The sequence below is a fragment of the Cricetulus griseus genome, chromosome 2 (genome assembly GCF_003668045.3).
Source record: "Cricetulus griseus strain 17A/GY chromosome 2, alternate assembly CriGri-PICRH-1.0, whole genome shotgun sequence".
Lineage (NCBI taxonomy): Eukaryota > Metazoa > Chordata > Mammalia > Rodentia > Cricetidae > Cricetulus > Cricetulus griseus.
Genome location: NC_048595.1, coordinates 101,378,697 through 101,391,183, shown reverse-complemented (window position 1 = coordinate 101,391,183; position 12,487 = coordinate 101,378,697). Strand labels below are relative to the sequence as shown.

General features: G+C 41.6%; 1 protein-coding gene and 1 non-coding gene across 4 annotated transcripts in view; both read right to left on the bottom strand.

Annotated features, from left to right (window-relative positions):
- Ubap2 (ubiquitin associated protein 2) overlaps nucleotides 1-12,487 on the bottom strand; it is an 86,431-nt gene that overhangs the window by 9,673 nt on the left and 64,271 nt on the right. For all 3 annotated transcript variants that reach the window (XM_027403353.2, XM_035439924.1, XM_027403354.2), the window contains exons 12-17: nucleotides 10,908-11,097; nucleotides 7,987-8,200; nucleotides 4,383-4,651; nucleotides 3,613-3,785; nucleotides 2,701-2,914; nucleotides 322-361 (exon numbers count right to left, since the gene is read on the bottom strand). In XM_027403353.2, coding sequence (XP_027259154.1) covers nucleotides 322-361; nucleotides 2,701-2,914; nucleotides 3,613-3,785; nucleotides 4,383-4,651; nucleotides 7,987-8,200; nucleotides 10,908-11,097 — 1,100 coding nt within the window. The remainder of the gene's footprint in view (nucleotides 1-321; nucleotides 362-2,700; nucleotides 2,915-3,612; nucleotides 3,786-4,382; nucleotides 4,652-7,986; nucleotides 8,201-10,907; nucleotides 11,098-12,487) is intronic.
- On the bottom strand, nucleotides 10,705-10,785 carry LOC113834476. Its single transcript, XR_003482983.1, has one exon. It is a non-coding gene; the product is annotated as a small nucleolar RNA SNORD121A (small nucleolar RNA).

Below are 12,487 nucleotides of genomic sequence, written 5' to 3'. Positions count from 1 at the left end.
GTGACTAAAACACCCCCTCAGAAAAAGTAGCTCTGAGGTGTGGTATGGTGGTATACATCTTTAATTCAGGAACTCAGGAAGCAGAGGCAAGCAAAGGTATTGTGAGTTTGAGGCCAGCATGGTCTACATAGCAAGCCAAGCTAGGTCAATCAGAGCTACTAGTGAGACAATCTCAAAAACAAACAAAAAGGGGTTTCCAGGGAAAAGGTCAAGTACTGATTTTGGAGAATTAACCACTGCTCAATTGGTGTTTTCTGAATTATGTTAGCCACTCTTTCCCCAGTTGGTTTTCACCAGTTGTAATGAAAATATAACACTTACTGTCTACTGTATGCTGACTTCGGCCACCACCATGTCCATTCTACAAAGAACAGAGAGAGAGTTAACACATGGACATTTCCAGACAATCACCAGGGTAACTCTGAATTGGGACTATAACACCCATATGCACAGGTTAACAAAGGAGAATTATTTCTTTTCAAAGACTTTACTCATGTGTATGTGCATCATCTATGTGAGTGCACGTCACTCAGGTACCAGGTGGGTGTCATGTGCCGGAGGTGGCTGCAAGAGCAGGACAGGCTCTTACAACCGAACATCTCCATCCCGTATCTGTTTCATTCCTTTTCTAATATAAAAGGAAAATGAAAATAAAAAGAAGACAAAATACAACTAACTTTAATAAATCGCAAGAAGTGGGCATTTTGAAAACAGATTCAGAATTCAGGGAAGTAACAAAGACACAGGAGGATAAACCACTTCTAAAACAGCTATCAGGTTGTTAAACTGAATAAGGAAGATGAAGTCTCATTATAATTAAGTCATGTGAGGCTTCCCATTTCACATGTAAATTCTGTAATGCAAAGGTAAGTTTCTAAATTAAAAAAAAAAAAAGTCAACCTCCTTTTTAAAGAAAGAGTAACTTCCATACCAGGAAGCATCACATTGAGGACTATTTCTAAGAAAAGATGAGCTGTGACCTTAAGACAGAGTGGGTTGTGACTATGCTCTCCACAAATTGTAGAACCTAAGTCAACTGGCTTGACTCCACCTAAGACACTGTGGTGGGACTGACTAAAACAATAAAATGGCACCTGCCCTCACAGGCTGGGGAGGAAGCCACAGAATGTGCACTCAAAAGCAGAGCCCACGAGGCTAAGACACCATCTCCAGAATAAAGTAACAACAGGGAAAAGCTGATGCACTCTATATTAAAATGTCCAACTAGGACTAGAATGATGACACAGCAGAAAGGGGGCTGGCTGCTCTTCCAGGGAGTCTGTATTTGATGGCCAGCATCCACATGGTGGCTCACAGGCTATCATTGCAGTTCTGGGGAGACCCATCACAGCCAGCTTGAGACATGCTGGGCTTCATACCACTTCTCTAGAGATTCCTATCCACAGCTGCTTGCCAACCTCTCCCTCATTCTTCTCTATCTGCTGACCAGCAACTGCCAAGATCTAGACCTTGCTTTGCCCTGGTGTTTTTCTCTCAAATTCTTTTTTTTTTAAAGATTTATTTATTTATCATGTATACAGTGCTTGCCAGAAGAGGGCACCAGATCCCATTACAGATGGTTGTGAGCCACCATGTGGTTGCTGGGAATTGAACTCAGGACCTCTGGAAGAACAGTCAGTGCTAAGCCCTGAGCCATCCCTCCAGTCCCCCTCAAATTCTTAATAGAATGATGCTTCAGTTTTTTTGAATGGAGATTTCCAGTACTCATGCATCAAGCTATTCTTAGAAGCAATAGCTTAGTAAACAAAAACCCCAGTCCTGGAAGCTGGATACCCTATCCTACAGTTCTTGGCCAGGAGGGTCCCCAAGGCCCCTAAAACAAGTCTTACTTAGCTATGGACCTTGAATACAACAATCCAGACTAGAAGAACCCACTGGTTAACAACGATAAGCCTCTTATGAGAATAACCAATGCTTTTCTGATTAGATTTGATGAGTGTTCCACAGGCAACACTTCTGGTAGTGTACATCTGGTACTATAGGCTGGCCGGGTGGTGGTGAACACCTTTAACCCCAGCAGGGGCAGAGGCAGGTGGATCTCTATGAGACTAAGGCGGGCCTGGTCTACAGAGCTAGTTCCAGACCAGCTAGGGCAGTTACACAAAGAAATCCTGTCACACACACACACACACACACACACACACACACACACACACAAAAAAAAAAAAAAAAAAAAAAAAAAAAAAAAAAAAAAAAGAAAAGAAAAGAAAAGACAAAAACAAAAACTATATACATGCAGCTTTGTAGTTAATGTCACTTTAGAATGTGACAGTGGGGTAGAAAAGTACTATTCATTGATTCATTGCTTTAATAAAAGCAAGGTCCTTTCCCTCAAACACTATGATGGACAAGCAACATGGCTCTATGAGCAAAGACACCAGATGCCAAGTCTGACACCCAGTGTTAGATCCTCTCAACACTAGATAGAGAACTCCTACAAGTTGTCTCTTGACGTCTTACCACCCCTCCCCCATCACATTTTGGAGACATAGTTTCTCTTTAGTCATGGCTGTCCTGGAACCTACTCTGTAGACTAGGCTGGCCTTGAATTCAGAGATCCACCTGCCTCTACCTCATAATGCTGGGATTAAAGGTGTTTGCCTGACTAATAAATTAATTTTAAAGTGTAATTGGCTAAAGTGTGCATCCTAAGAAAAGAAACCCAGGAGAACCACTTACAGCAACAGAGCCTGGAGCTGAATCCGGTGGGTTAGCAGAGCTTTGGTATGCAATCCTGGTATGTACAGAACTCTGGTCATAAGAGGAAGACGTTGTTACTGGACTAGTGGAGCTCAAGGACGAGCTGGTCAGACTGGAGGAGGTAATGACTGAAGTTGTGTAGGTGGAGTTCTGTACAGCACTGGTCATTGGTAAAGAGGCATTCAAAGGGTCACTGGAAAGAGTACACTATGTTAGTTAGGCACACACTGGCATATGACAGCTTCACTAACCAGGCCAGCTCAGTATCACATTAACTACAAAGCTGCACTACAGTCTATAATTTAACAGGTTTTCCCTCTAGACATGGAAAAACCTACTAATAAAAATCTCAAATCTTTCTACTTGCAAAAGGTTTCACTGAAGTGTTGGAAAGCTGTGCAGAAGCTAGGTCCTTGTAGACTCCTGGGGGAGTGTAAAGTACGACCACAGCCAGGTGCTTATCACACAACTCAGTTATCGGGCTACAAGAAACATTGTAACACGGCAATACCATTCACCACCCATAAAGAGAGAAAAAAAGCCTATATGTCTACCAACTATGACCCGGCCACATTTGCTCAGTGAAATGGATGGCAATAGAAGCCATGATGGATGACCTCTGAAAGCTTAAATGAAAGCTAAGGGATACAAAAGCCACATTTTGCAGGATTCAGCTTGCATGACATATGTTGATCAGACAGTTCTGACACACACTTTGTCAGAGGGAAGGAGCAAGAAAAAGGAGTGCATAGCAGAGTTTGTGAAGCTAAACATGTTGAGAGCTGCACAAAACCTTTATTAGATTGTCTTCACCAATTTCTTACACTCTGTTTTGTTTTACTTTGCAAAGAAAGGACTATATCCTGTCAAACTAAAATGTGAGGTTTGTACCTTAAAGACTTCGGGTACAAGCTGATAGGCATCTGATTATTTTTTTCACTGGCTGAAGTTGTTGATCCAAAATCAGAAAGAGATGGTTCTGATCCAAATTCCAGTGCTCCAAACTGAACATTTAACCCTGTGACATCTGCAGAACCAGGCATTTCCACTGCGGAAGCGGGAACCTAGTAAAGCAAAGCTGTTAGGAAGAGAGGCCAGGGCTCCAGGCCTTAAGGCTTACAACAGGCTCAAGCAAGTGGCTTCCATGGGCTGCAATGGCAAAAACAGTGGGAAAGGGGAGGGAGGGGGAGAAACAGAACCTTTTAAATAGTGAGGGAAAGCGAGCAAACAACTTATTGGTTTGTAGAGGAATGGTCCATGTTAATATTATAAATTAAGTAGCTTTAGAGTTGTTGGGGGATGTAACGGTAGCTAGTAGATGAGGACATTCAGCTATTTTCAGGGACACAGCAGTGATGAAGGTATTATCTAGTCAGGTAATCACACACCTCCAAACTGTGAGATACCAACACAATAACAAAAGTGCTTCCTTTCAATTAGACCCTCAGGTCTGTACTTGAACTAAGAGGCTCTGTCTCCCGGCCTGACTGCACTCTCTCTAATAATTAGCCTAGTGCCTGAAAAATGGCCAAATCCTCCCAAGCGATGATGATGAGCTATGGTTGAAGGCACTGTATCCCAATGTCTAATACTCAGTTTTCTGATACTTGCGTTAGTGTGAAATAAACCCTTTGGCATGGAATTCATCATGGAATGCTTACCTTAGATGCTGGAGGTATCCGGCGCTTAGGGAGTTTCATGTGTTTGGGCTGTGGTTGGTGGGCAGATACAATATTTTCAACAGCCATGTTGGGAAGCTGCAAAAGTCTGTTGACAGAAGGACCATCTCCAGGTGTTGACTCTCGGTGTTTTGCCTGGGAAGCAAAGGACTCCAAACCAGGAGGAGGAACACTGACTGCCGGGGTCTGATGTTGCTGTCGCTGGCTCAACTGGCTAAGAACTGGGGATGGCTCGGGCTGAGATTTGAAGTCTATGAAATGTGGAAGGAAAAGTTAAGCGGCAATGAGTAATTCTGCAACACACCTGGACTTCTATACCTTTAGTTTCAGGAGGCTTCTATTACTACTAGGTTCTGAACCATCTACTTGAAAAGAGTAAATAGTATGGTGCTGGAAGAACAGGAAAACAAATACACACTTGGTGCCTGAATAGTTTGTTCCTTATTTTTCATGAAGAGGGGACATGAAGTAGAAATATCTATGGAAGTATTACACACACCTGTTTGTTATTGTAGATGCTTATTATATTTTCAATTTTTCTGTATTCTCTGTGTGTAGGCAGGGGTCATCACTAATTGCTTCCCAGAGTGCCTTTCTACCTTTTTTTGTTGAGACAAGGTCTCTCACTGGACCTGGAGGAACTCATCATTCATCGAGGCAGTGAGCTCCAGAATTAAACTGTAGGCCTCCTCAGTGCTAGGATCACAGATGTGTGCCATTGCACCCAATGTTGATGTGGGTGAACAGCCACAGACAGATGTTCCTCCTTACACAGTGGGCATTTACAAATTGAGCCATCTCCACAGCCATCGATTTGGTACATGCCTCTAAAAAAACTATTTTGATTACTATATATTATGTGTAATATAAAACTATAAGGAACATGTGTGACAAACACAACTCTTTCCATTGCTGTTCTCATTTTTGCTCTAGAGAAGCAACTTTGTACCTGGGTTCTTGACTATCAAAACCACACAGACATAATTTATATATCTTCATTTTCTTTTCATAGGCTGCTCCATTTTAATGTACACACAGCATCTTCCCTCACCTTTAGGGCACTGAACTCAGCATATACAGTCTATTTTTTCATACTCGTATTATATGGATGAGCTATGAAAAACAAGATGGTAATGAATGAACACACGACTCTTTTCTCCATACAATAAAATCAACTATTAGAACATGCCAATTGCAATCTTTCTTTCTTTCTACCTTTTTTTTTTTTTTTGGTGAGACACAGTTTCTCTGTGCTGCCTTCGCTGTCTTGGAAGTCACTTTGTAGGCCAGGCTGGCCTTGAATTCAAATTATCTGCCTGCCTCTGCCTCAGAAGTGCTAAGATTAAAGGCATGAACCACCACTGTCCAGCTCCAATTGTAATTAAAAAAATAAAAATAAAAAACAAAACAAAAAACACAAAAAACACTTCTAATTTCATGGAACAGAAATCATAGAAATGAAATGCAAACTGCTAGGAGGTGGCGGTGGTGGTGGTGGTGGTGGTGGTGCACACCTTTAATCCCAGCATGTGGGAGGCAGAGGCAGGTGGACCTCTGAGTTAGAGGACAGCCTGGTCTACAGAGCAAGTTCCAAAACAGCCAGGGTTACACAAAGAAACCCTGGGGGGGGGGGGGTGACAACAAAAACAAAACAAAACAAAAAAAAGAAAAACAAAAAAAGAAAACAGTAAAGAAATGCCAAGTACCTGAGTGTTAGGATGCATGCCTGTAATCTCATAAGAACAGAGGCCAAGGCAGGAGTATTGTTAAGTTAAAAGCCAGCCTGGGCAACATAGCACTGTTTAAAATAATAAAATAAAAACAGCACATCTTATTTAAGTAAGTTCATGTTCAATTACAATGAGACAGGTAGCAAAAAACACAGGCTTCACAGAGAACATGGAAACAACCTACTTTTATTCATAAACTTACTTATAAATTATGGGAGGACGCTAACAGCAGAAGCTTATATCTATTATCTGAATAGTGTGTTTGAATGTTGGTTAGATTCAACATCAATGTTTCTATATGGTAGGCACCAAGTGTCAACACATGAACTAATAAGAGTGCCTGTTGTGTTTAGAATGTCTATACAAACACCCTGGTTCATGCTCAACATCTGTTTTCTTTCAGCAAATCTGTAATTAATGCTCTCTGTCAGGCAGAGTGCCTATGAATCCAGCTTCCAATAGAGTTGAAGTAATTAATAGCCTTCACAAAGATTACTTTGAGCATGGCAAGTCATTTCAGGAAGCAGAGAATTCTGCCTATTGATGATGATAAGCATAAAAGCAACCATGTAAAAATCCCCCCTCTACCAACCCGGACTATTCCCTCACACAAGCATTCACAGGAGTATAGCTGGGAAACAGGACTAAAACATCAAGTATATGCATGCTCCCTTTACAATGGAAAAATAAAGCTTGACCAAATCATGATGGATACAGCAAAATGGCAGAATGGGGGTGCATCATAGCTCTTGTGGACTTTCTTTTCCTTTGTAGTGTGTGGTTAAAACCCAGGGCTTCACTCAGCAGCCAAACACTCTACTTCTGAGCTGCACCCCAAAACCCTGAGAAAGTGATTTCACTGACTTTCCACATTAAGAACTCAAAAGTGCTATCTATGTCTGTATTTAAGAGTTGCAAACTACCACTTAGATTCCCCTACCATGCATTCACTTACCTTTTGTCTTTTCATTTGAGCAACTACTTGCTTAATTTATTATACTTGTTTTTAAAGGTTTTATTTATTTATTTATTATTTATTCAATGTTCTATCTGAATGTATGCTTGCATGCCAGAAGAGGGCACCAGACCTCATTACAGATGGTTGTGAGCTACCATGTAGGTGTTGGAAATTGAACTCGGGTCCTATGAAGAGGAGTCAGTGCTCTTAACCTCTGAGCCATCTCTCCAACCCAGTAATTACACTTTTTATGTGCATAGGTGTTTACCTACAAGCATATCTGTGTATCATGTGGATGTACCCATGAAGGTTAGAAAAAGGCACCAGAATACCTGAAACTGGAGCTACATAAGGTTTTGTGGTCATGTGGATGGTGGGTTCCAAGCTAGGTCCTCTGAAAGATCAACCAGGACTCGATAATTCACTTCTCTAGTCCCAATTGCTTGGTTTTCCAGCTGTTTTTTTGTTGTTGTTGTTGTTGTTGTTTTTGTTGGGGGGGGGCATGACATTTTTTTTTTTGAAAGTATAGTCCTGAAATGCAGAGCAACTGGGCTCAAACTGATGATGATCAAAGGCATGTAACAAGCCAGCCCAAAGAGGCTGTTGCTTGGCTTTTGCAACAGGTTCTTACTCTATACTAAGTTGGTCTCAAGCTTATGGTGATCCTCCTCCCTCCAACTCCTGGGTGTTGGAATTCCAGGCATTAATTACCATGCAGCATTTTTGCTCTTCTCTTCTAGCTAGGAAGCTATATATTCCTGTGAATTGTGTACAATAAACAAATGGAGGCACTGTACAATGAGACAATTAATTTAGTTGTTCCACCATACTGTTCACATAAAACATGCCCTGCTAACTGACTCAGTACAATAAACCAGCTCAGAAAACATATACTTACCAAAATGATTGAGGACCGAGGACTGGGATGCTGAGGGCTTTAGATCCCAAGAAGCAGTAGTGGCTGGTGGACTTGTACTGCTCTGCGGTGCAGTTGAAGTGGCAGCAAACGAATTCAAACTTGGTGCTTTCAACTTGTCCAAAATCTGGGAGCTGGAGATATTCACCATCTTTGATGGGGCCAATTCTCCAAACCCTGAGCCCAGGACAGATGACTGTAAAGACACAGAAACAGCACAAGCTCTTAGCTTTCTTTCCCTTCAGGCTTGCAAACACAGTGGTCTTCAGAAGTAAGAACACTGCATCTTGGATCATCTGAACAAGCAAACCTTGCTTTAAAAAACAGTACTAGACTATGCAGCATTCCTCCCTGGTCCTGATGTGAGGTTAAGAGGACAAAAGCATTTATTACAGTCTTCTTAAAAAAATAATTATTTTATTTATTAGTACTAATTTATTATTTTTAATTCATGGGTGCTGGGAATCAAACTTGGATCCTCTGCAAGAGCAGTAACTGCTTTTATCTGCTGGGCCTTCTCTCCAACCATAAAATAAACTTTTAAGAAACAAACAACTAATGACAAAAATATGCTTGATAGACCAAAACACAAACTTTTCCTAAACTGCAAACAGTAATTATCTCTAATGACAGGAACAGCAGAGGTCAGTGCTGAGTGCTTCCTGAAACATTAAATTGAAGTGAACATCAAAAGCTCATAGTTAATAACAGACACTGAGACACGCAGGAAGCAGAGTAAATGCCAACAGTACTGTGCTCAGGTTGTTCAGATGACTAGGAACACCAATCATTCTCCACAAGAAAGGGAAAGAAAACAACAACAACAACAACAAAAAAAACCAAAAACAAACCAAAAAAAAAAAACAAAAAAAACAAAAAAACAAAAAAACAAAAAAACTAATGATCCCCTCCTCCAGAGGGGATGGATATTATCAATATTCTTTGGTTTATTATCAATATTCTTTGGTTTTGTGACAGGGTTCCTCTGTGTAGCCCTGGCTGTCCTGGAATTCTCTCTATAGACCAGGCTGTCCTCAAACTCACTGACTGCCTCTGCCTCTCTGGTACTGGGATTAAAAGGTGTGCACCATCATGCCTGGCTATTATCAGTATTCTAAGATGTGGAATAGCTTAGTTAGAAAATTCAGAGCTCTCCACTGTGAGCAAAACACACTAGGTCATGGGCTGCTGAGGCCCATCTTTCACAGTCTGACCTCTTAGTGCATTTGTGCAAATGTTACTTTGCCATCGAGGCCCCACTCAAACCCATCTTTCTCAAGCACTAGTCTCACTGACACAGCATCCACCATCCACCCAGCAGCTACTATTACCAAATACTCTTTTTCTCAACAGCCACTGATTTGCTCTCTGTAACACTTAGTATAGTTTCAATTTCACCTACTTAACTGAACCAGTAAGACACAAATGAGCATATGTACAGAGTCCAAGTCCTAATAATACCACAGATTCTGATTCATTCTGTCTTATGTTAACCCATTTTTACTATATTATTATTGTTAAATTGTTACTTAATTTCACCAGGGGTTATAAATAGTAGTAACGTTTAGAGCCACAACCCTAATTTAATACTAACTTGCTCTCACTAAAGTGTGGTCCAGCTTCATCTGTGACCTCCGTGACCAAACAGAAACTATAGATGTCAGAAATATGTCATTAGCAAATGGAAAAGCAGAGGAAAGCACACTGGCAGATTCTCTGTATTTACTTTGCATTACAACAGACTTCAGCTGTCTTCCTGTACTAAATTCCTTCACTGGTGACACTCCAAGCTTGTTGCCCCACCTGTCAGTCTTATTCACTACCAATCCCAGAATTCTTCCTGATGGGAACTCACTGTGAAGGCACTCAGAAGTAACAGTCACTGTGCCTGCCTAACAGCGGGTGACATTATTTCAAGGAAAACATATCGAAAGGGACTCTGTCATATAATACTTGACAATTTAAGAAAAAGGAGTGTAATTTTTGTTTGTTTGTTTTTGTTTTTCAAGACAGGGTTTCTCTGTGGCTTTGGAGGCTGTCCTGGAACTAGCTCTTGTAGACCTGGCTGGTCTCGAACTCACAGAGATCTGCCTGCCTCTGCCTCCCAAGTGCTGGGACTAAAGGCATGCACCACCAACGTCCAGCTGAAAAAGGAGTATATTTTATGGAATAGAAGAAAAGTGCAAAGTAGGAACACCTGGACAGACAAGACAAACATCTGCTTTTTATTCAATTTGCAAACAAAAATTTTAAAACATACTAAATACAGAAACATATTTTCAAACAAAACCAGGGGAAAATAATCAGTTGGGCTGACAAGATGGCCCACAGAGTGGAGAGTGAGAACTGACTTTTACAAGTTGTCTCTGACCTCTTGAAGTGGGTCATGGTGTGCAGGCATACCTGCAGGCACACCCACAACAAACAGGAAGTTTAAAAATCATTACTAAGGTGCTGGAGAAATGGCTCAGAGGTTAAGAGCACGGACTGGCTTTCCAGGGTTCCTGAGTTCAATTCCCAGCAACCACATGGTGGCTCACAACCATCTGGTGCCCTCTTCTGGTGTGCAAATATACATGGAAGCAGAATGTTGTATACATAATAATAAATAAAATCTTTAAAAAACAAAATCATTACTAAGGATACCTTCATCCCAGTTATCACTCACTGACCAGGACTCATAAAGGAGTTCTGATCTTGGCCCAGGAAACTCAGTAGCTCAGCTCTACACGGAATCATCAGATATGTGCTTGGAAACCATCACATCATTGTTTCCTGGACAAAGATCTACTGCCAGCATTTTACATGAGGAAATAACTGCAAGGTAAGAGCCATACATTCTTCATGACTGTGGCTAATGGGCACATTCCTGAAGACCCCAACTTGAAATAAAAGTGAGTTACCAGTCTCTGAGGAGAATAGGAGTTGGCAGAAGTGGAGCTGCCAGACCCTTGTGCCGTCTGATTGCTGTGTTGAGAATTTGTGAAGACAAGTGCTTGGCCAAAGCCCTGCTGCTGGGATGTTTCAAAGGAGTTGGCTTCTGCGGCTTGAGTGGGAGGGACAGGCTTCTGGAGCAAGGCCACCAGGTCAATGCTAAGCAGATGAGAGACAAACGAGCAATCAGCTGTCATGAGCAAGTGGCACCAGCCAGCAAACTGGGGAGCACATCAATATAAAGGAAATTTAAGCCAGAGATTGAATAAGGAAAACCATGGGGAAATGGAGTTTCAGAGAAAATAAAAGAGAAGCTGAGTAGTCACCAAACAGGTTACAAAGCCAGTGAGTGAACCGACTTAGAAATGGGCACTGAGAAATTCCGATGATATCCCCAGAGGAGCTGCAATGGCTCTTAAAGACACCATTACTTGGGTTCATGATTATCTTTTCCTTTCAACTTTTTGGTTTTTGTTTGCTTTGAGACAGAGTATCACTATGTATATCTGGCTGGCCTCTAACTCAAGAGTTCCCCCTGCCTCTGCCTCCTTAGTGCTAGGATTAAAAGTGTGTGGCACCACCCCCAGGCTTCAATATTCTTGAAACAGAGTGATTCAATATTGTTAAAACATCACATCCAACCATAGTAGAAGCTTAAGTCTTTTTTCTTTTGTTTGGTGGGGGTGGGGGAGAGGAGGTGTTCGAAACAGGGTTTCTCTGTGGCTTTGGAGGCTGTCCTGGAACTAGCTCTTGTAGACCAGGCTGGTCTCGAACTCACAGAGATCTGCCTGCCTCTGCCTTCCAAGTGCTTGGACCAAAGGTTGCGCCACCACCACCCGGTCCTAGAACTAGTTCTGTATAACAGGTTGGCCTCGAACTCCCAAATCTGCCTGTAAAGGAATGGAAAACCATACTGCCCAGTTCAACGAAGATCTTATAATGCCCCTATTACCCTGCCCAAAAGCCCACCAAATATTCCAATTTGATGGCCTCAGGAAGAATGAAGTTTGGGATAAATGCTGTGTACAACATGAATGACTTACCCAGTTAAGTGGGAGCTGTAAAAGGTTTACCCAGGAATGGTACTCCATGAGTCCTTTCAAAGGCTTACTCCTAACAACTCTTAACTGAAACTCTCATCATGCCAGTGAGACAGGGTCTGAGTAGTTAAATCATACAGAGGAAGATCCTAGCCCAAGTTCCTTATACAGAACCATTTTTACTATCCTGAAACCAATTTCAATTTTGAGGCTAATAATCTAAAACCTAAGTTGGTGTTCTAATGTATGATATTCCAATTCCAGTGATACAAATAGTTGTGCTATTTGTATTATATATTAGCACATATAGTGCTAATAATAAAACTTGCAACACCACCAGAATCAAAGCAAATTCTATTTCAAAAGGTTAGTAAGACTCAAGTGAGAAACAGTACTGGAGGGTTTTCTGGGAAAGCACTACAGCCTGGTGTGGTGACACACACCCTTTACACTCACGAGACAGAGGCAGGCAGCTCTCTGGTCTACAGTTACTTTCTGGACAGCCAGAC